Source organism: Argiope bruennichi, chromosome 9 (genome assembly GCF_947563725.1).
Source record: "Argiope bruennichi chromosome 9, qqArgBrue1.1, whole genome shotgun sequence".
Taxonomy (NCBI): domain Eukaryota; kingdom Metazoa; phylum Arthropoda; class Arachnida; order Araneae; family Araneidae; genus Argiope; species Argiope bruennichi.
Window position 1 is genome coordinate 91,242,975 of NC_079159.1, and position 25,782 is coordinate 91,268,756.

The window sequence follows — 25,782 nt, forward strand, 5'->3', positions numbered from 1 at the left end:
TAGGTTGGTTCCATTTTTTGCTAATTTTAAAGGTAAACATACCCTTTCTTTGTGATGGCCTAGCGCTGAATTTTTTTATAGAGTCTACTTTAAGCCTTCACATAAAAAAGTAAAAAAAAAAAAAAAAAAAAAAATGAAGGTATTATTGATAATTTTTGCAGCTTTCTAGTTCAAGATGTCAATAAATAAATAGTCAACAAGAAAATGAAGAAAACAGGTTATGATAGTATGGTTAAAATGAAAAAGAATTCCTCTCAGCCAGCTAGGAGGTAAAGGTAGATTCCTTATCATTTAAATTAATATTTTGTAATTCCTTTCAATACTTAGACAAAAACTATGAAATATTTCATATTGAAGTGACTATAGATAAAGAATTAATTGATAATAGATAATGAATTGATGGATAATTCAGCATTTATCGCAAAACAAACATTTATTGCAATCTCATTTGCTACATTTAAAATAAAAAATCAAATAAAGGGATTCTGTTTCTGAAATGTTCCAAAGCTAACCATTTTTATATAATGTGCACTATTTCAGCTCCTTTATTTTTTTCACAATATTAAACTTTAATACTTGTACAATCAAACAATTTTAAATTAAGAAAAGAAAGTAAGGGAAGTAGTCTTTATTTATTTAAAGATGACAATATAGATCATGTTAAAAATAGTCAAAATTTGGGGTTGAAAATCCCTTTCCAGCCTCTAACTTCTAAACAACTGTAGCTATCAAAAAATGTACAATACAGAAGTTAAACAATTCAAGTAAAACTAAGCAATTAACTGTCGTAATGAGACAGTTAATTGCTTAATTTGATTTACTTTTCTATCTTCAATCAAAACGAAATTACATTTTAATCCTCTTTGAGCTAGATGACTCAACTACGAACTCCTCCAAGAGTTTTAATCTTCTTGTATTAAAAAATCAATGAAATTATTCCTCTAATTATTGTATTAACAAGATAACATAGGCAAAGTATTATACTTTTGCGTAACTTTTGAATGGAAGCTGTTTGGGTCCTGGGATCATGATAAGGAAAACTGCAAATCTCTACTTAAGTCAAATTGCGAGAAATATTGCAATAGATGGTCTTCATTTAAGGAATTTACCTGAAAGAGCCCTATATTTCTGCTTATTGAAATATGAAGTGGTGATCGATGAAACAGGAGAAAGCAGTTAACAGTTACAGCTAAGACATAAGATAGCAAATATGTAAAATAATTAATTCTGAAATAAAATGCAAAATAAGTCATGTCACCTCTTTGTTATATTATATATCCATATAAATTTTTAAATGGTTATATGTTTTAATAAATGAACATAAAGATGTGCAATTTTATGCATAGGATTCAGAAAATGAATAAAATCTTGACATACGATTTTTCTTACTATTATTTATTTAATTTAAAAGTATGGTGAATTTTGAAATTGGCAAAGAAAGTGTCAAATACCAGATTCTTCATAAATAGAAATTTATTTACAACATTTTTAAAGTACAAGGTATATACTCTTTCAAAAATATACTAAGAGGACTTGCCTTCTTGAAATTTAAATGCAGAGTTAGCTTTGTTTCATTATCTTTTACAGATTCTTTGCATTCACAGTCAAATTCACATAACACTTCTTTATTCTTTATATCACTTCTTGCAGCTATTTCTTTTGATATTAGATGTTCTTTTTCCAAAGGAGAAAGATTGTCTTTAACATGTATTTTTTCACTCGCTAACTCTCTACCATGCCAAGTTTTATTATATGTTCTACAACGAAGTTTCAAAAGTGTGTTAGAATCTGAAGAATTGTTTGAATTAATGCTAAATGACATGCAATGAAACAGTAAACCATATTCGAGAATTTTTTTAACCTTGGATGCTGCATTAGGGATGGGTGGAACTTCTATTGTCTGTACAGTATTTTCTTGCAATTCTGCAAACCTTTTAGAAATAAATGAAGGCTTCAGAAATATAGAACACAGTCCTAAGTTTTCAGATCTCGGAGTCAAAAAAGATTCACTTTTGAAAGCTTCACTTTGAAAAGCTTCGCAGGTTAAATGTAGACAAAAACGAAATTTTTTGCAAATTGGATACTGAGTGGCAACTGTGATGTTGACATCGGGTCTGAAGGGATCTTGGATCGTCACAGTGTTGAACTAAAAGAGAAGAAAAGAAATTTTTATTTTAAAAAAAAATCATATTTGTCAATATTGAAAAAGTAAAATAACATAAACAAGTGCACTTTATAACAGCAATTTTTTTTATTTACAGAAGATATCCAGTAGAAGAACAATTGGTTAATAACATAGCCCATTCAAAGACTATGATCTGTTTCTAGAAGATTCCAGCAAAGAAGATTAATCTACTTTAAAAATCTTTGCAGAATGAATATTAATAAGAATCAATGCTCTTACAAATAAGAATGTCCATGTTTGTTTTCACTATTTCATTAAATTGTTTAATTTTCTACTTCCTTGATATTTTTTAAAAAGTTCAGCATGCTTACTTTGGAAGAGTGGATATTTTAATTTGGGTATTCTGTGTTTATATTATTATCATTTTGTTAAAAGCTAAAAAAATATGCTGCATAATAACAGAAATAGCTCAATATGATCAGTAAAATATTTTGACATAGATAAGTTTTCATTCTATCATTAAAAAATTAAAAGTGAAACTGAAGCATGCATATTAACAGCAGTATATATGTTATGAAGAGCATAGTGCATCTGTTCATTATCCATGCCCAACCTTTAAGTATGAAAATGCAATATAGTTTTTCAGTGAGTATGGCTTGTACTCCTATGAGGAAGGTATATTATTCAGGGTGAGAGCATACTATGTATAAGCCCACTATGAAGGGTTTAAAAGATATAAATGTACATTCATAGTGGAATGTATACAATGTAACTGCATATTAAACTGCGAAAAAACAGCTGTATTTCAATAAAACTCAATTTAGCATAGAGAATAAGAAAAAAGACTTGCTAATAGAAAGATAATGGGCCCATGAAATGTGAGAAATTTGTTTCAGCAGTCTTTATATAACCTTTAATTTATTGCCTACAATGTCAAACCTCTCAAAATATTTACAATAAAGTTCCACTCTTTGAAGGGGATTTTCAGATATCCTTCAAATGTATTTTCATAGTCTGTGCAGCATTTGTTCTATCAATATTCAAGAATATTTTATATTACTTTGGATATGATATCAGAAGTTATATAAAATATGGTATGGATATTTAATATTATGTTGCAAGTCAATTACAATTTAAGAAATATTTAATATTTCAATGCAGAGCCATAATAGTCCTGCCACCTTTGAAAGAAATGGTATTCCTCGATCTGATATCAAATGTGATATTCCAGACCTGATAAACTCTTGGAGCTTTGGGGGAATTCCCCTAGAAGGAATCTTTCTACTTCAAGTGCATTAGGAAGTGTTATCATGATAGTGTATTGAGTCAAACACAAGCAGCATAAATTACAACCCACTTTCTTCCTTACAGCATTTACAAGAAATGATCTAAGAAATCAATTCCAATTCGATGATAGAGCACTTCTACTTCTGAAATGGACATCAGAGAAGTCAGAGGCATCTGTGAAATACTCTTTTGCCTCTGGTATTCTTTATAATAGCTAATAAATAGTCGAACAGTATGATACATGAAAGGCCAATAAAATTATCATCTTACTCTGTCTAAATTTGTAGGAAAGATTGGTAATATTGCTGCCTCATCACGTCATGTTTACATTTACAAAGAATATATTCAGTACTCTAAATCCACTATTTGCATTATCTTTGTCAAAAAGCTCCTCAGGTTCTTTGTCCTGGATGCGTGGAAGAATAATTAAGAAAGATATATTCTTTTCTTTCCCTTCTCTCTTCATTACTGGCAGAAGATAGTGTTGTGGTAGGCCATCGGTATCCTTGTGCCTGTATCCAGATTTATATACTTCAGTGATATATTCTTACATTCTCAGTATCCACTCAGCTAGACTACTCGATGGATTCCTTAGTCTGGATAACCAGCAAAATGAATGGTGATTAGTTATTACTGTAAAAGGACATAACAGGTAAGTGCAAAATTTATTAACTGTTCAGATCACAGTGAGACATTCACACTCTGTGGATGAGTATCCTTGACATGTACAAAATGACAATTTCCTTCAGGAATGATTCCTTATTGTGGGAACAATTTTTAAAGTCTTGAATGACTAGATTGGCCATTCATCCATAAGAGTTTTACATTTTTTGTAGTTTTTTATTTTAAGGGGGATGCATTTTGATGCAAAATTCTTTGACAAATGTTGGGGCAAATTTCGAGAAAGCATATGATGTCTAATATTGATATTGGAACAAGATACTCAATAATTGTTCTAACTTTATCAGAATTAGGGTAGTACTCCATCAATACTAACAAGCTAGCCTTCCACTGTCCTGATCCACATAGACATTTTTATTTATTTATTTATCCTATTTAAGCTGCAATCCTGTTATACAGGAACATTCTAGAATGTATCCGATGTGGTGCAAGTGTTCATCAAATTGTAGAAGAAAATATGATGCTATCATCAAAATAACAAAGCTTCCATTTTACTTGGCGAGGTAAGTTACCCATTATTCTTTTGATTGTTGCAAGTATATTAAAAGTCCAAAGGCTATGACTCTAAGTTCAATAAGTCTAAAGGGGTTAAAAATGCTTTTTTTTTTCTGCCATCAACCAGAAAAAAAAGTCTGAGTGAAAAGTAATTGGTGCCTTTTAAACAGTGCAATATGTCGTCGAAGTGAGTAGACATCTTTCTTTGGTACTTTATTTAATCAGTGGTAATCAACACAAAAACGGCAACTTCTAATTTTTCACCACCTACAAGAGTACAACAGGTGAAATTTAAAAATTTGTGAATTTTTGAAAGCATTTTCTCCATTTATATGATTCATCTCACAGTTACTGAAACTGTATATGATCTCTGGCCAATGGTGAAATGTTTCCCATATTTATTTGATGTTTCACTGCTTTTGGCATTTGTTTTTCTGCTGGTTTAAAAACTTCTTCATATCAAAGTAGCATTTTACTTAAGAGTTACAGAAAAAGAAGTTCATCATCTGAGATCAGTTCACCCATTTCTACATTACTGTTCTCTCCCACGAAATTGTTAAGACAGTGTTCGCTATATCTTCTGCCTACCTGCCGCACATAATATTGTGAAGAAAAGTAGATTAATTAAAAAAAAAAATTTACAACCCATAAATGCAAACATTAGTCCTTATTTTGGTATAATTGAAAATTAAAGTATGTTGAAGAGATAGGAAGTTTTCTATACTAAACCATTAAATCTTTCCATTTTCTGAAATTAATGAGAATTCTCACTAACCTTCTTCGCTGAAGATTGTGTTCTGGAGGATCACAATCCATTATAGCTTACAATGTTTTTAAAAAATGCCAGCCTAGAATCGCATTAATTTAATACATTGTTAGAAAACTATAAATTCATGGGTTTGTGACTGGTTTTCCTTTGTCATTCTTACTGTGCAACATCCTAATAGATTAACACATTCACCATCTGCTACTTTTGGAAGCAAGTTCTGCATTTTTACAGGCATTGTTTTCCATAATATGTTACATCAAAATTCATCTGAAATGACTGAATGCACCTGAGTCAACTAACGCTTTTACTGATTTACTTTCCATTATTACTTTGATTTGATTTTCTTCTATTAGGATAATTGCCAACATCAGATAGATTTTCATTCTCAGCAACCTCAGGTATTGGAGAAAGTGGCTTTAAGGTGAGTTTTGAAAGCTTGATATGAGCACACTTTCGTTGTTTTCATACCACAGTTTTATTATATCAATTAAAAAGAAGGAAATGAAAATTTGATCACACCATTTCAACTTGGGCATGGGTTTGGGCATGTATCTCCAGAAAAGTTAAAGGAATATCTGACTTGATGATTAATGGAAAAAGATTATACTGCAGTGAATGTTAAGCCATCTTCAGGTCATATTCTATCATCATTATGTTCGCCAATTTTGGAAAATTTAGGTCTCAGTCCTTGTATTCTTCAGCTTCTTCTTAATTCTGATTTCAGGTAAGTTTGTAGTATGTGGATCCTTCCTCAAAATGATGTGAATAAAAAAAATTATGTTTATTATTTTAAAGTAAAAGGAAGATGGAGCAACAACAAAAGTCCCACAATGATTAAGATTAAATATATAAAATCAAAAGAAGTGCAGATTCTTGAATTTCCTGGTCAATTTTTACTGGATATTGAGAAAAAAAGTGTGTTTTTAAAAACAATTTTTGACTATTTATCTTCAAACTATTAAATTTTAGTCCAAATGCATTCACTTTTGAAAGAAGTTCTATTATTTATATTTTTTTTTTCAATGTGGCAACATTAATGGAACATATAATAGTGAAATAAAACAATACGAAAAAGAGTGCATTATTGAAAATATTTTCATACTAATAATGATGAATTTCCAAATAAGCATTTACATTCAAGCATACAAATGAAGGGGGGCATACTATTAGATTAAATAATTACATCAATATAAAAACAACTAAGGGAATTCAAAGTATTCTCAGTGTTACTTAAATAGAGCCCCTTTCACTTGCAGTACAAAAAAATACACTGCATAAGGAAATAAAATAAAAATCTCTTCCCACTTCTTAAATATTAGGAAGGGTTTTACTTCAATTGCAAGTGAAAACTTGTCTCCCATGTCTATATAAGTTAAAATTAAAACATTTTATGCATGAATGTAAAGATTAAAAATTGTGAAACACTTTGATATATAATAATAACAAAGTGAAAAATCACAGTTAATTGAAAGAATTAAAATCAGCATCAATTTTCGATGCTGAAAAATTAATATCCATTTACTAAGCTTCACTTCACTTTATAAATGAATTAATTATTACTCAAGATCAGTTTAAAGAAACAAAATGGTATTATGCATATATAAATTGTTTAACTGCAGAGATATAATACAACAAGACATTTCATTTGTGGTAACAAGCTCCCTTTTTAAAAAAGAAATCAACACTATCATTCTTGCTTATTAGATAAAAATCAATGGTCTAATAGCAACCAAAGAGTGTTGTGGAAATAAAATATTATCATTATGGTGATAAAACATAGGTACATTTATATCACATTTCCTAGATGTCATTAAGTCTTGCTATATAACTGATTGTGAAGATAAGATGCAAAGAAATTGCACGAAGCTCCAGATAACATTTACTCTTGGAATGTTGCTGCAATTCTTTGCAGACCGCATACTGATTTCAAATTAATAATTTCATTTAAGAACAATAAATAAATTTTATTTTCATATGTTTGTTAAAATGTTGTACTATTATCTTAACCTAGTAGTCAGTTTATCAGCAAATCAATATAGACACAATAACTATAGTAATCTATAGAGATATTAAGAAAATTTATTCAAATCTTACTGATGATGAATAAATTTTATCTTTTGAATCTGGGGAAGGGGGGGGGGCTAAAAATGCTACAGAAATCCATGTAGACATAAAATAACATTTAACTCATGTTTTTTCATCCAAATATCATCATGGATAGAAAAAAAATTATTTTGTCACTCTTTGCCTTGTAATGCCACTGAAATGCTACAACAAAATAAAATGAGAAAATGCAAATGTATAATTATTAATTAATTTAATTACCTCAAACTTTTTATCAAAATCCTTCTGAGCCATAAAGCTGGACACTGGCACTGAACAGCCTGTTGCAGGTACTATTACTTGATTAAAGTCAAAATCCAGGTAATAGAAGAAAAATTCTCGTAGAAGTTTTTCTACAAAAATAAATTTCATAATTTAAACATATTTTACTCATACAACAATATGTCTCAACATTTCAGGCAGCAAGTGTTTTAAATATGCATTTTTCTAACACGCATACTTTAAAAATCATTTTTTTCCCATATTTATTTAACACTTGCTTAATATACTAACAAAATTCAAATAGACTTATTAAGTGATATTTGCTATACATCAATATCGATAATTTTTACAGATTCATTATAGCACTCTAACAGCTATACTTCTATTTTTATGACTTATATTGTTTCGACATAAATGTATAAATTTTATTTGCAGATAAAACTGTATTCTGGCATAAAATCTGTTGCAATAAATAATCAATATTGCTGTGTTTTTAAGAAGTGTCTATTCTTTTTGCTTTAATTTTCTGATATTAAAATCTAATATTTCCATATCAGAAAATCCGAATTCATTTAGTAATTACTACTTGGAAAATACCATGAATTAAGTGTAATGAAAAATTGCATATATACAGCTAGATCATAGAATTTTAAAAGACACAACTTTGAGATGGCTTGGCTGATTGAAAAAGGTTCTAGTAATTTTTACTGCTTTCTTTAAAAAATTTAATTTCCTAACATATAAATTATCATTAACAACAGAATTTGGTATAGAAATACATAGTGTCATCAACTACTTTTCCTTAATTATACATAATAAAAACTAAAGCTGAATATTATTTCAAAATAGCATTCATACATTTTACGATTCTTGTTTGTTTTCAGAATGACATTATTAAGTAAAAAAAAAAAAAAAAATATTAAGTTCAATTATTTACTTAACTACATTCATACCTGAATTTGCATAAATTACACATAAGGTTTTATGGAGATGTAAATATAAGTTATTATTTGATTCTTTTAAAATTATAAAAGTATTTCTGAATAACATGCACACAACAGAAACAATAACATTGCAAAACCTGTAATTTAAAAGCCAATATTTCTAATAAAATAGGGTTATAATTTCTTTGTCTAAATTATAGATACTAAATTCTTGAAAGTAAAAAAAATGTATTTGTCTCAATTTTTTTCAAAAGAGATTTGGAGACTGCTACAGCCTCAAAATATCAGAAAATACAATTTTTTTAACACAAATAATCTACATATAATAGTTAAAATATATCCATATTTGTATAAATAAAATTGAAATTCATAAATAGGTTGAATGCTACAAAGTCCCAGTTATTCAATTTATACTTTTCGAATGTTGGTTACAATCTATAGGAAAGTATTACTGTAGTTTCCAAAATAATTAATTCAATAGTTATTTTTTTTTCAAACTATATTAAAAATCATGGAAAAGATTAATTAGTATTTAATGTCCCTTACCAGTAGAATAAAATAACTTTTTAACTAGCTAAATAGTACTTGCACAATATTCAATAAAATTATCTATTTTTTAAAATTATTAATAACTTAGAAGGAAATAAGTATTTAGCTGTTTTGAAAATAGTTCAGGCAGTCTATTATTTTTTGAGAGTAACAGGATAAAATATTGTGCAATTGATATACTCGATAGATAAAATATTTAAAAAATAAAATGGCAGACATTATAATACATCAAACTTCTTAATTTTATAAGACATAATTATTACTTCATATAAAATTAACATTTAAATATTTCTTTCACAAGAAATATTATGAATGAATTTACAACGAATGAATCTAATTTTTTAAGAAACTATGAAATTTAAAAATCACTTAGTGCAACTCTGAAATTCTCATTTTAATGAAAAATAAAATTGCAGATAAGAGAATTTTATATTACACAATATATTATACAAAAGTATTTTTACATTAAAAATATTTTTAAATACACCTTTATTTATGCTATATTGGTATTCTATTAAGTACTGATATTAATTACATAATTTCATTCCAAGCAACACCAGCTATAAAAAGGTAGTATAAAAAAATGAAATTAGAATAAGTTTTAAATTTATATGATAGAAAAATTATTTTTTACACATAATCCATATATTTAAAATAACTGACAAAACTAAAGAAGCTCAAATCACTGCACAAACTTTGCCATTTTCCATTTAATTTGGAAACATGAATTTTTTATAGAGAAATTGCATTTCTGAAAAAAGTGTATTTTTTTGGGAGAAACTCCTGGAAGCATCTCCAACTTATAACCAAAAACTGCACATATTTGGAAATTGTCAAGATTCTTCTCATTAAAAATGCACAAAGTTTAATTACCCTAATCATGGAACATTTTGTATCAAAACTTATGATTCAGAGATATTCCATCAATGATCACTTGTCATCCACCATTTTTAAAAAAACCACATAATAAAACTTTGTCAAAGCCCCCAGCCTCAAGAACAGAACCGATTTCACTAATTTTTTCCCCTCAGTTTTCAAGCATATTCCATATAATTACAACATTAATGTGAATGAACAATTTAAAATAATACTTCCTTTTGTTTTGATAAAATCTAGTTCATTAAAGTTAGATTACATGATTAAATTTATGCTATGAATAATATGGGAGAACAATTGGTTGCTGAAGGTGGATTTTATGAATTACAATAATTTCCCTCTCTTAAGTGTTAATGAAATAAGAATGATTTACAGATTGCATCAGTATTTGTTATTTTAAATTCCTACGATTTTCCAGAACTGTGAAAGAAATGATTTAAAATCCTAGTACAAAGAATCCAAGTAATTCCATCTTTAGCAGGATGAATTAAAAACAATGATTTTTGAATGAAGACAAAATAAGAATTTGACTGGTTAAAAAAAAAAAAAAAAATTTGTTTCACATTTCATGAAATTTTCTAAAAGTTTAACTGCAGTTGTTGAGATATGTTACAAAATACCAAATATGATATATTTATTTAAAAATATAAATCAATTTTAGCAATTAAAAACTGCTTTAAGTCTCAGAGAAAAAATATAGTTCATACCTACAGATTTAGAATTATTTGATGGAGAAAATTTCTTCAGATCTGCAGTGAGTAATTGAGTATCTTCAATTGAACCAGATTGCACATATTCTAAAATAAAAATTTTAATCAATTAAAAATGAACAAAACTCCTTTTTCATTCATATAGAAATTGCCCTACTTCACACAATATAAGCAATACCATGAAAAATCGAGGTATTATTATTATCATTATTAATAATTTTTTTGTCTACACAATAGTGCCACAGTCAAGAAATTGAAATACAACAATCTAACATACAAACTATAAATTCAAGATAGATACATACTATAACTGCAAAAATGAATGCTCAGCAAGAACTGAATTAATGCGAAACTAAATATGTTGAAAATCTAATTATTTTGAAACTATTTTTACATCATTTACCTTAAACTTAAAAAGGAAGTTTTATGATACAGTGGTGTATAGTTATTCTTTTCCTTATTATTCTCTACAATAGCAATATAAATGGAAACAGTAGTCAAAGCAATAGAACAGAGTTCTCTTTTAGATAACTTACCTTCTCTTTATTTAAAAAGTATCTTTAATCATTCAAATTAGATAGACTGATGCAATGATTGATTTTTCATTCTACCTGAGATATTTTGATACATTTAAAATTCTGCATGTTATAGTAAGTATAAACAAAATCCACAATAAACTAAACAATCAGAATGCCATTGTTCTAAATGAACTACGAAAAATATACCTTATCAAAAGAATCTAATGTTTTGAATTTTCATAAGGAGTTATGTCCTGTTATTTGCAATGAATCTTTTAATGTTATTAATATGTCATTCTATTTCATATTTCTATGTTATTAATATGTCATTCAGAGAATCTGTTTGCTTATACAATAGCTTTTCATTCTCATAATACAGATGGCATTCAAGTCAAAAACATGATACAATTAGAAATGTCGAAGTGGTGAGAAAAAGGACATTTAAATCTGTAACACAGAATTAATTAATAATATGAAATGCAAGTATAAGTAACATGAATTTTAGAATTTTATGCAAAAAGAGATGCCAATTATGTGAAAATTGACAAATGCATATTCTTATTTACATTCTAAGGCCAAGACAGTGACTGCAGCATGAAACTTTACTCCTCAACTGTAACAAGATGTATTAGCAATGGAATATATTTTTAAGGCATACTTATACAAAAGCAACTGCCATGTAAATTATTAATTCTATATTCCATGAAGTTTAATAATTTTATGCAGAAATGTTTAACTTGCTTAGATTTAGGTTCAGCCTTTTGGGTGTTTAAATCCAAAATGGTTAAATAATATAATTAAGCAGATCAAATTTGTTCAACTTAATTTGTACCACAGTTTTGGATTGATTTATTTTCCCTTACATCATTATAATGTGTTAATTCATAGATTAAAGATCACAAATACCCTGCATTTCATTAGTTTTATCAATCCTGCATAAATTGGGGAAATAAAATGAAATTGATGAATCAACTTCAAGCATTCATTTCATTTCAACTGAACATTTCTGAATGAAGTAGAAATGTTGCATGATAATTCAAAGTAAATCAACCAAAATTGAAACTGATGCAACTAAAACTGATTACACTAATGTAAACACTTGCCAATATTACCCTAAATTACAGATAATATACTAAAACACACTCAAAAAGTAAATGGAAAGACCTGCAAAATATTCACAACATTAGAAGTTCCCTGCCCAAAGATCTCCTCAAAATTAAGAGTAGGAAATCCAACTCAGTAAGGAAGAGACATTAACTATCCTTTTATTACACACTCTGATTGCCATAAAGAGAACTAACTGTATGAAGTAAAGCATAATAAGACTACTTTGTATGTTACAAAAAATCCATCTTAACTGTGTAATGTGAACTTCCCCAATGTAACATCTTACTAGAGAAAGAAATTTTCTCCCCCCCTTCCAGCAGTATAGCTAGGGGGGTGGGAGAAACAGGGCACTAATATTTGAACTCTATGGTCCCCATAATTAATCGTGTCTGGGGCATTTGTACCCTTTCTTACTCCCTCATCACTGCTTTTCTTAATGTAAGATTACTTGCAAATACAAAGAAGTACTAAAATACAAAATACTAAATAATACTAAAATAAATACTAAAAATACAAAGAAGTATAGATCGACAGCAAGCATTAGGGTAGATGTTTCTCAAAGGTTGATAGCCACAGCTGTTTCTCAAAGATTGATAGTGTAGAAGGTTAATGAAGAAATGGGAACTAAAAATTATAGTTGGGCTCTTTATTTATTTACTTATTTTTGAAATTTTGTATAGATCTAATGTTTCTAAATAAATCAAAAATTTAATCTAACCCCAATGCTAAAAAAAAAAAAAAAAAAAAAAAAAAAGATTCATTACTGCTAAGATGTCAGACCAGGTAGAATATTTTACTTGAATGGTTTGACATTCTAAGATTAAATTCATTCTTGGTAACAGTCTCAATTAAGTTCAATTCTATGGATGCCCAAATATTTATAATAATATAGTGAATGTTTAGAATGAAGTAATATGAAAAATAATTCTACAACAATGAAAAATGTTGTGAAAAAGAATGGAAAAAATAAGTAAAAGGAGATTATAACATCAATATAATATATATTCAACCTGAAGAAGAAACTTAGTAATTGACAAAAAAGAAAGTAATCAAATGAAATACATTTAACTCTCTAATGTTTCTTGTAATAGACTTGCTATTTATTATAATAGATAGATAAACTATTAGCATAGTTTAAAGAATTCAAAATTAGGTATTAGTACTAGATCATTAAAGCCTCACTAACTTCATCAATGTCAGAATTCAAATACTATGCATAATATGTTTCTACACTTAAAAAATCAGCACTTTCTTTTCTTTCTTTGTGCACTGCAACATTAATACACATGGATATTTTGAAGAAAGTTCAGTTACATGAACAATTATGAATATAGTTCATTTACCTGACTTAGAAATTATTTCATTAGCAGGAAGTAAAATTGGTGGGTCTCTTGTTTGAAGAAAATGTAAAACAAGCATGGAAAGGGCATAGCTGCTAAATTTGTCCAAGCCATCCACAAGACCACAATACTTCGCCCAGTAACGAACTATCCTTGTTATAATAAGAAACCTCTCATCCAGTTTACCAAGAAACTTAATCAATGCTGTATTCTGTAAAGAAAATCTATGGAAATAAAGACATTTTTATCTAGAGTTGAAAAATGAAAATCTATATTTATAAAAAAGAAATCAATAAAACAACAAATACTCACTGATTTTTAAAAGATAAATCACAGAATATATCATGACGAGAACTGTAGAACTTAAGTATAGGACAACGACCATTTATTCGTACAACGTCTGTAATATCAGGATGTTTTTCAAGAACGCTTTTCAGAAACTTGGTCATGTGTAGAGGATTCAGGTGAGCAATGATTTCACGGGAAACAAGACCCGATTCCACATCTTCAACAGTTGGAACATCAGCTAATATCCCAGATTCCTAAAATAATTTTAAAAAAATTAAACTATTAACTATAAAATATTTCAATAAAAATGAAATTCTGTTTCCAATATATATATATAACAATGTGGTTAATTGGTAATTATTTATAATAATCTTGATTCATATTAATAATAATTAGCAATTAACTACTGTTAAATGACTTTTACATTGATTATTAATAATAAATTTGGTAAATACAATGTTAAATTGATTAATTAATACATAATCTGCAACACAGACTTGCTTTCTATTAATTCATTTCAAACTGTTAAAGATAGCATATAATTCCAATAGGTAAAACACTTAAAAACAAGTAACAAATTATATGTTATTTTGATTGATTCAATAAAATGTACAACTGAAAAATTATGAAATCTAATTTTCTATATTGTCCCCAAATTTAATTAGTCATATTTAGTAAAATATTCTTAACACACTAACATTTTGAAAAAAAAAAGAAATCCACTCTTCTACACTAGAACTAATCCAGCCATGAAACAGTGAATTTTATTTTAGATCAACCAAAAAGCATCTTGTGAAACCACAGCCATTGATTGATATTTCTTTCTCAAGACAATAGTTGAAATGCTCCAATATAATAATATAATCTAAAACAGGGATGTTCAAAGTTTCTTAAATCAACCTGTTTTAGTAGCTCATTTTTTTCCTTAAAATATTATAGTGTCAAACATATTTTACTAAATATGACTGATAAGACCAGGTAACAATCTAAAATTTTAATTTTGTAATTTTTTTTTCCAGCAGATCATTAGATCATTGATGGATCAAACAAATAAAATATAAATCTTAAGACTTTTTTTTTTTTTTTTTTTTTTTTTTTTTGTAGCTAGAAGTTTATCCCCATCACGTTTATCCTATTATATATATATATATATATATATATATATATATATACACGCAGAGTGAAAGTTACAAAAGATGAATACACATCTTGAGCAGCTATAACATAACAAATTAATAGTTTGAACTTTAATAACTGGAAATAATATATGAAAAACTTGATTCTTGCTATTTTCCATTAGTGTTGAAAATGTTGACTATTATTATCCAGACTTTGTTGATAGTGTCAACTTACAGTACTACAAATATTAAGTTTTGTATTTTGGCAATGATTTTAAGTATTATATTGATTGTAAATGGCTTAAACAAAAAATATTGCTCACAGAAAGTATTTCCTTAAGAGTTAAATTCAATAATTATGGCAGAAAGTTAATATTTCTTCATTGCCCTTACCATGCAATTAATTAATTGAATCCATAAATTTCACTTATATAACCTTTAAATGTTCCAGTAATTGTTTATGTGATAGTAATCCAAAACAAGTATACATTCTTTAAGATATCCTGTATCTAAATAAAATGTTTACAGAAAAAGCTGGTATATTGTGAAATATCTGATTAAAATTTTTAAAGAAAAACAAAATCCAAATCACAACAATAGTTTCAAAAAATCATGCTATTATAGGGAGAGATATTTCCCATATAAAATTTGTAGTTTTAAGAGTCAAATGCAGAATTGTAATCTTAACTTCAAATAAAAAAATCAGATGTAAAATGTTTCCATAAATGTTCTATAGTAGCAGACACTTTTATGAGCATGGATGCAACACATTAATGAAGAATGCAATACTAATATATAATAGTACAATGAAGAATATATATTACACCATTTATTAAAAAGTTATGAACAAATCATAGGTAGAAAGACATAAACTCTCTACAAAATGATGTATGAAAGCAATGAAATAATTTAAAGACTAATATGAAGGACAAAAGTCAAATATCACATTCATATTAATTTTGATAAAAAAATAAAAAAGATTCTTTAAAATTTACTTTAATATTTTTGACAAAGTTTCAAGCATGGTTTTTTTCATTTATTTATTTTTTTATAAACTTGGATCCAGTCCAACATAACAGAAAATATTTAGTAAGGAAACTCTAAATTACAAAGTGATGAGCCAACTTGGTTGATATATTTTCCCATTCTGAATCTGTTTTCATACAATAAAACATTTTGCAACTCTATTTTCATTATTATTATTTTTTTTTTTTGCCATAATTCTAGACTTGGGCAAACTATAAAATAATATATTATAAAAATATTTATTTTTATAATATATTATTACTATAACTGAAAAGAAAAGATTTTATTCAAAATTATTGTTTAGGAAATTTAATAAATGTCTGAATCTAATATTCTTCCTGAATAATTTACAAAGAAATAAAATTTAATAATTTACAAAGAAATAAAAGGAGCAGCAGTAGCAAAAGTTTCAGTGACTACAAAATTATTATATAAAATATCATTGCAATAATAAAACATGCATTAGAGAAATAATATATAGACTTGTTGAATGTGAGAATTAGAGATATGTGAGAATTAGAAACAATAAAATCATGCAATTCTCACATTACAATATTTCTCAAAATTAATTTGAAATGTATAAAAAAAATAATTAAAAAAAAGTTTAACCTCATCGTTAAAATTTGTTAGAAGACACACATCTAAATCACAGCCTTTGAATCCCATTCCAGTAACACTTGAACCAAACTGATAAAGTTTATGATCAAGATAAACTTTGAATACATCTTCTAACCATCTGCAAAAATCTTTTCTTTTTTCTTTATCTTCATTAGTTAAGTTTAATACAGCTGAAAATGTTTCAATTTGTTCAGAAACCTGAAAGAAAAATATTATTTAAATAGAAGACAGAAATAAATTATCTATTAATATTAAATAAACACAAATGATAATATTTAGACTGAATTTTATATTAATACACAAACAGTTATTTTTCTCTGATGTTACTAATTAGTATGAAGTGAATAGTTAGTATTAGCATTAATTATGAATAAATAGTGTAGTTATAAGTGGTTGAGATATAGTCTAATTTAAAACTAAAACATAACGGCAAATTCCATTTTATGAATATCAATAATAAATAATTTGGCCACACAATATGAATGTTTCTTTTTTTTTTTAAATCAACAGGACATATATAAAAATAACAAGAAATAACCAAATATTGAAGTTATATCTTTAAAAAAACTATTTTATGCACATTTCAAAAATTTCTCTATTAGATGCATCCTCACTTTACAGGAGGTTGCCATCTTCCCTTCTTAGACATGTGGTTGTGTAATGGCATACACAGAAGAAAAAGGAAAATTATTTGTTTTGGATAAAAACTCAATACTGATTATAATGTGCTGATTTGGCATTTTTAGTAGTCCAACTAAATGGTAACTGTAATGATAACTCAAGCAAATGTAACTCAATGTAATGATAATAAATAATTCAATTATATTGATAAGAATATGGAAATGAACTGGATTAATAATATCAAATAGCAAGTTATGAAAAATGGTTTAATGTGTTATAAAAATAAATCTTGCATATATGAATCAGAGCATTACAAGAATTCAGATTACTAAATTTGTCAATAGCAAAAAAAAAAAAAAAAAAAAAAATCTCCTACAGATAATGGATTAGTTTACAATGCATGGCATCTGATAGAGAAAACCATTTACAATGATCCATGCAATGAACAAGAGATAGGTAAAATATTTTATGACAGTGATAAGCTGCCATTGGCAATCAACAGGTTGGCTGGCATTGATGGTAGCTAAAATTTTCAATTAAATAATTGATGTAGCTTTCTTTTAAGAACTCCCTCAGCAAAGTATTTTAAATTTCAAATTTTGATAAATATGAAAATATATTTTAGAAGCCTTACAGACGACAATTAATTGTGCTTTGCAACTCTTTAATTTAATCATCTCACTTAAAATTTGAATTTTAATTAGAAATAAAACAAACAAACACAAAAACTTTCTTGTTAAAGCAATTTAAAAATAGGTACAGTTTAGAAATTTCTATCATTGTTTACTTGTAAAGTTAAACTTTCATTACAAATATAAAAATATTTCAAAAAATTTATTATAAGCATTTTTTTTAAATCAGAAACTTATTCATTGATTAAAAATAAGCTGTGTCATCATACCTTCATTTTGAAAAATGATACAAAATAAATAAATAAAAAGATAAACCATTTGAAGCAACAAATGAAAACAATTTGAGTGTCTTCATGACAATAAAATATTGTTTTAAACTAAACCTTACAAATGTTTTAAAATGTTAATCAAAAATTTGTAAAATAATTAAATAGAAATCATTAAAAATGTCAGATTTTCATAATATTTTTAATTCATTCAAATTCTAATAAAAAAATTCAATAAAATTATTTCATGCTGTATATCCCAAAATATACTGTCCAAATTTGGTAGTTCTTGATCACCTGGTCTGGTCAATACCCACACATCCATCTTTATCATAAGTAGAGATAAAAAAATAAAATATATATATATATATATATACTGTGTCATGAAAACACATGTTTTCACTGGAGGTTGATGAGTGCTTAGTCCAAGGGTATAATTAGAGTTAAAATCATCAGAAGGGAAGTAAAGTTATTAATATTATAATTAAGATTAGAATTATAAACACTTAAACCGAATTTAGTAAAAAAAAAAAAAAAAAAAAGCCATTTAAGTATATTTAATTTTTAAAAAGAGATGCAATTATTTAATGTTCAATAACATGGATGAAAGAAATATTTAGATCTTTTCATTTAGATTTTAAATTGTTCTTTATGCTAATCGAAATGTTTCCAAGTTTTAAAATAATATTAAATACATAAAAATGATTTCAATTTATTATCTGATGTAGTATGTATGATGTATATGTTTAAATTTTTCCAGTAGAAGACATTAATTGTCTCAAAAATAAAATTTCAATATATATATATACATATATATATTGATGTATTTAGAACAACTACCCCCAAAACTGACAAAATTAATGATTCAAAATTTGTCTTAAGACTGGTGAAGTTATGATACTGTGAAAAATTTTATATAAGAAATATAAAAATCTGTTACAATCCACAATGAATAAAATAGAAATGTGTTGCAAAACATTTGAACTACTGCCACAGTTAATGATTTAAATGCATTTATCAAATTATATTAGATTTTACAATCAACTTCATTGATTAAAATATATTAAAATTAATTGAACAATTTGTTATTAGAGATAAGAATGAAAAAACTTATATTAAACTCATAAACTGTAATTTCATTTTACATATATTAAATGTCAATATATTTTATCAAGAATATATTATTTATACCTTATTTAGTATGTATATTCTTCAATAAATATGTATAAAAACGATTTTCTCTTTTATGATTTAAGAAGATACGAATTATGTTAAATAAACTGGCTACTTATTTTTCAAAATATTTTTTTATTTGAAAAAACATGTTTACAGCTTCTGTAGTGTGAAAAAAAAAAACCTGTTACAATAATTTATATAGTACAGAAATCATACAAAAAAAAAAAAAAAAAAAAAAAAAGGAAAATAATGATTAGTCATTAAATTTAGGCACTCAGCAAACTGGACAGGAAATTATTTTTTCCCTTGAATCCAATCAGTATTTGCATAACTTTTATATACAGTTTATGTATATTAATTTAAATTTTCAACAAACTCTTCTAAGAAGTAAATGCTCAAATAAATATCTACTTACAGATGAACAGCTTTGAAGTTTAGATACTAAAACAGAATGTGGAACAGCATCTTTTCCACTTTCACATGCATAATTTTTACGTAAAGGAATTTCACCATCTTCAATGATACCTTTCCAGCCTTTTGGTTTCCTTTTCTTCATATGTACAGGAGAAGTTGAAAACCATGACTTGTGCTATAAAAAAACAATACTATTATTTATTTTGAAACATATGTAATTAATTTATTTAAACTTCAGTTAACTGTTACCATTCTCATTCTTATCCTCTTCAGTCCTGAATTTTTTAAAACTGGTTTAAAAATTTGATTTTTAGATCTTTCACCTTTGTTACATCTCAATAGTTTGTTGAAAAAATATTTGCTGATCAAACAATTTTAAGTCCCATAATTTTTAGGTACACATATGTGTACTTCAGGTCTTAAGAAAGTTAAAGCATCTTCGACAAAAAAAAAAAAAAAAATTTTCTTGGTTATTTAATAGCTATACTTTTCCTATTCTAAGGCCTTATAAATGAAAAAATACAAAATTTATTATATTAATAGTCTATTAAACCTTATTTTGAATGAAATTTCATTTTTTTTAAAATATTACATAAGGAGATACTGCATTTTGAGCACTTGACTGTTCTAGATTTACATCTTAGATACTTGCATTTTGATTCATACTTAGTGTCCATGTAATGTTGTAGATGGCTTGACATATCTAGTCTTATTTCTTTTTAACTGGGAAGGGACAATATTTCTTGCTCTTTTAGAGGTATTTTCATCAGATGGTGATAATGAAATCTCCAATGGTCTTTTAGTTGCATTTTCATCATTTGATGACCCTTCTTGTATTAATTTGTTTTCATTCAAAAATGATTTTTTACTTGTTCTTGATTTCTTTTCTTGCTGATGATGAGAATTCTCTTATATTTCAACAGGGACCGAATTATATGCCTTCAGAATTGCATTAAGTTCATAACATTTTCAGCTTCATTCCTAATAGCTCTGCTTGTCGCTTTGCCACCATTTTATAGTATATCAAGCAATTGACAACTACTAAATCTACAAAATGTGTGAATGCTTGCGTCGGTCATTTTTTGTAATTACTGCATATCGGTAATATGCAAAATAATAATCGATGCCTCCCATATTATATGCTTTTACAATAGCAGATTATTTTATATCAGCTTTTTGTTTCCATTATTTTGACTGTCTTCTGCCTATTTCAATTGGCTCATTACCTATACATGTGGATAATAGAGTCACGGATTTATTATCTTGCTACTTGACAAGGCACATTTGACTATCATCTGTGACCCATTCTTCCCATTTGCCAGGTTTCATAATTTTCGATACATGCGAAATTCTATGGCTTCTCCTAAAATCACTTTTTTCTAAAAGTTCAAAAACCTCGTTTTGAGTTAAAGCCACTTGACGTGAAAAAAAAATTATTATTAGCGTATAAAATTCCGTATATTCTATACATAATGCCGGATTGAAATATCAATTACTGACTACAAGACAGCTTTAAAATTAAATTTCTTACTCAAGTTAAAAAAATAAATATTTTTAAATTTATATCTTATTACATTACAGAACATAAGAATTATTTATTATAAAAAAATATACAATATATTCAAGGGCAAGAAATGACAATTTGAAAACAAGCACTCAAAAGATAAACAGTGCAATAGATCGCAAGCAGTCAGGAAATGGGAGCGAAAACACCCGAGGTACACATATGTGTACCTTAGTAAAATTTGTATTTTCACCGATTCTATTATAGATAACAAGATATAATTTGGTAATGACTTTAACCAGACACTTAGTATTTTATAAAAATATATGCAAGCGTTTATTTTAATAATAAATATTAAAAAATGTACTTATATTTGCTGTGTTTTTTGTTCAATGCCATTTTTGTTATTCTAATTAATAGCGATGAATATGAAAAAAAATATCGAACTATAGTGCTATTTATTGATGCAAAATGAAAGCTACATTCATAAATGTTGAAATGCATGCATTATTTAGACAAAATTTTACTTTACCGGATAAGAAAAATGAAAAAAATTGCAGGTACACATATGTGTACCTCAGGACTGAAGAGGATTTATATTGCCATAATGAACATCAAGCACATAAAATCTATACCTTTAACATGACTTAAAAATTTTCGGTTTATAACTAACAATTAGTCCTAATGAGAATGTAAATAAGTAGTTCTGCAGAAAATTAAAATTATAAAATGTTAAAAATAGAATAAAACAGCTAAAACGCATTAAACTATTATGGAATGTGTATTGCTAGATATTATTACTATTAGAGGATTAAAAGCAAGTTAAAAAAATTTTAATCCCAGTTTATAAAGCTGATGAAATCTTTCTTTGCTATGAAATTTAACATACTCTCCTGGTAGAGAAGAATGGCAAAGAATGATGGAAAAGGAATTGGAGAGATGTAAAAATTTTTAAACACACAAAACTAAACAGTTTTCCTACAATATATATATATATATAATTATATTTTAAACTTTAAATCCAAAATAATTCTTAAATTTTTATCTTAATTTAGCCAATAATAACTTCATTCTAAAATATTCTCTTGTTTCTTGATCCCATTTCACTCTTTCTACTTAATTAATTGAAGAGAAGCTTTGCAAAAATGCTTACATTTGCACTTTTACATGCTCTACATGAAGGAATAGAAAATTGTCCAGTAGGCACATTCTTTTAAAAGATCCCTGTGTTTCCCTTACTTATGATTGACATGCGACAGAAATCCCTATCAGAATCTTAATAATAAATTAGCACTATGAAAAAATATTTCCCTTATCGATATCTGATGTTATATAACTTATTTCTCTCTCCCCCACCTCCCGTTTTGTGGCAGACATGCCTTGTTCACGCCTTCTTGTAAATATATTATGCCTTCTCGGGATGGATTAAAACGAATTTAAAAATGCAAAATGTCTCTTCTATGTCTTCGAAACAGCCTTCTGATTAAAAAAATAATGCATATATATATATATAACTGTTTATAGTTTATAGTTTACAGTATGCATATCTAAAGATATCTTGGTCATTATGTATATGAAAATCTTAGCAATGTGCAATATATAGATATATACAGTACACTCCCAATTATCCGCGGAATTGGGTGGCGCGGCCGCCGCGGATAACAAAAATCGCGGATAATCCGAAAAAAGCTAAAAACGGGTACAGCAAAAGAGAAAAGTCATTCCAATTTTGAAAAATCGTTTTATGTACAATAAAACGTAAAATAAACAGCAGGAAATGTTTAACTAACGCTTAATATTTTAGTATATCACTCAAAACTACCCTAAAATGCATTTTGTTAGTGAAAACAGAAAAGTGCTTTGTACTTACGAGAGTCGTCAAGGATATGCAGAAAAATGAATACATATGTACTGTTTGAATACTGTAATATATTATGCAATTACAAAAGCATAACTGTAAAACTAACCTTTTTGAAGAAATCAGTCATTTGTGTTTGTTTCTTGCTTTGGAAGCCTTTACTCTTTGCTTGGAAGCAAAAAAAAGAAGAAAAAAAACTTAGTGGGGCAGGCACGGATGATCCGCTCCGTGGATAACCCGCTCGCAGATAATCGGGAGTCTACTGTATATATATATATACCAAGATACTTTTAGATATGCATACTGCACAAGAAAAACTATAAACAGTTCACCAATGACAAACTAAATAGTAGCCAACAGACTTTTGAGAAACGAATTCAAAAACATTTTTCTTAGAAAACTATTTTTAATTTTTTAAGCTCCAATGCTTACTTTCATCAAATGTGACAAACAAAACTGGAAAAGAAATAAAATGTATTCCATTTACATAATGTGATTTAATTATTCAAAGTGAACTATCTTCAAATATTTTCTTTTGGTTGATTTCGCAAAGATATGAATTTCACACAGAAATGGAATTTAAAGTGATCCATTTGAAATCAATGAAATTTCCTTCATCTTTCTTCCTTTAGCATGTAACTTTGTTAATATACAAGTCATTCTTATATATCTACAATCTTATTTTTAAAAAAATCAGTAAAATGTATAGAGAAATGTGTCATTCAACATGATTTCTTTATAATACCCATCTCTTTCTCAGGTTTTGAAGTAAAAAAGGCAGGTTCTTTTTGGGCAAATGTACGAATTATCCAAGTAAAAGTCCCAGCTTATCTGTTAAAAAAACTGTTTCTTTAAAAATTTCTAATCAAATGTTAGTATTGTTTGCATCATGACAATAGCTACTTTAATTTTCTTTTGTTGAACTTTCAAGATGGTTCTTGGCAGCTCAAAGGTTTATCTTGTGCTTAAGTGTCTCACTTTGAAATAAAATAACTAGCAACTGGTTCTTAAACATTGATGACAGTATTCTCATTTAAGTGATGATTATCTTGAAAGTGAAGACATTAAACTATGTAGTTTGAATTTTTGAAATATATCTAGGAGTTCTTAGAAGAATAACTGCTAATTGCCATCTTCTTCTAAAAGTAAACAGAAAACTGTACTGATGAAAGAGTAGAATCAATTCTTATAAAAATTAATCAGCTGCTTTATTTCTAATACAATGCTATACTAGAAATAAGGTATACACTTTCAAGCATATAAAAGTTTTTTTTTTATGTTTAATAATGTAATATGCATGTTGTACATTCCTAAGTTAATAAATTTTAATGAAAAAACAATTCTATACAATAACCATCCATTAGTACACAATAAATACTTTTCTTCTTCTATACCTAAATAGCATCAAATTTTATTAAAATATAATTAATAGCTCTAAAAAAATTGACGAATTTTGCCGATACATAAATTTTGGTCAGCAAATCATATTAGAATATAAAATTTCCTTAGATTTTAAACAAATTTCTAATGCGGAAATTAACAAAACAATGAGATTTTTTAAGCATTCTTAAAAATTAAATAATTAGTGCACTGCAAAAATGGGCTCTAGTTCTTTTGTTTAAAAGGTGAAAAATTTTACACAAAATCTAACGTGTTAATTATACTAAACATCAGAAGCATTATTTATTAATTCGTTTTGAAAGCAACATGTACAAATATCAAATTCATATTGTTCTAAAATACGCTGCAAAACTCTGAAATTGGGAAAGAATCAAAAGCAGTTTATGCTCATGGCTCACTTGTAATGTATATGGAAACTGACAGTAAGGGACTTTGCAAAACTGTTTGTTTACCACTACACGTGACGCAGAACAATATAATGAAACTCTCTTACTGGATTGTCGAACAACCCAATAAGACGAACATTTCAAACAGCGCCGAAGTAGCATAATTATGTTAAAATAATTTAGCTCTTAAAATGTTTTTACAAAATGTCATGTACAAGTGGTAAATGCAGTTTCTTCAAAGCTTCAATTCCTGTTTTGATTTTTCTCTGGGCAGCGCCATTACTAAAACCTTTTAGTTTTGTTGCCAGCCGTCCTACTATAAAATAATCATCAGAATGATAATAATGATGTGAGCGTTATTCTAGCGCAAAATTCTTCTGTAGTAGAGATGTATAATCCACGATTTTTTAAATAATAAATAATTTTGCTGTTGTTATTTTTAAATATTTGTTCCAAATATCTGTTATTTCAATCATATTATTAATTAAAAAATATTACTTAATATTAAATATAAAAATTATTAATTATAATTAATACTTAATTTACTAATTTAAGTAACGTGTGACTGAATTAATTCATCTATTTCAGCTTACTTCTTAATTTTGATTTATTTTAAAACTCTTTATTTAATTTCTTTATTGGAGTAAACTATTTTCTGAAAAATTTGAATTAAATATATATGTAATTTCTTTAAATTGTTCACTTTATTTCTATATTCTACCAATAGAAGGCGCAAGCAGTAAACGGA

The 25,782-nt window shown here is 27.0% G+C and overlaps 1 protein-coding gene across 1 annotated transcript; it reads right to left on the reverse strand.

The window, feature by feature from the left end:
• Positions 1-1,472: 1,472 nt before the first annotated feature.
• On the reverse strand, positions 1,473-25,329 carry LOC129985231 (poly(A) RNA polymerase, mitochondrial-like). Its single transcript, XM_056095178.1, has 8 exons — positions 25,047-25,329; positions 19,887-20,060; positions 16,768-16,974; positions 14,039-14,268; positions 13,730-13,950; positions 10,759-10,848; positions 7,683-7,813; positions 1,473-2,146 (listed from the first exon to the last, which is right to left on the reverse strand). The coding sequence occupies exons 1-8, from the start codon at positions 25,194-25,196 to the stop codon at positions 1,478-1,480; spliced, it is 1,872 nt and encodes a 623-aa protein (XP_055951153.1). The 5' UTR covers positions 25,197-25,329; the 3' UTR covers positions 1,473-1,477.
• Positions 25,330-25,782: the final 453 nt, after the last annotated feature.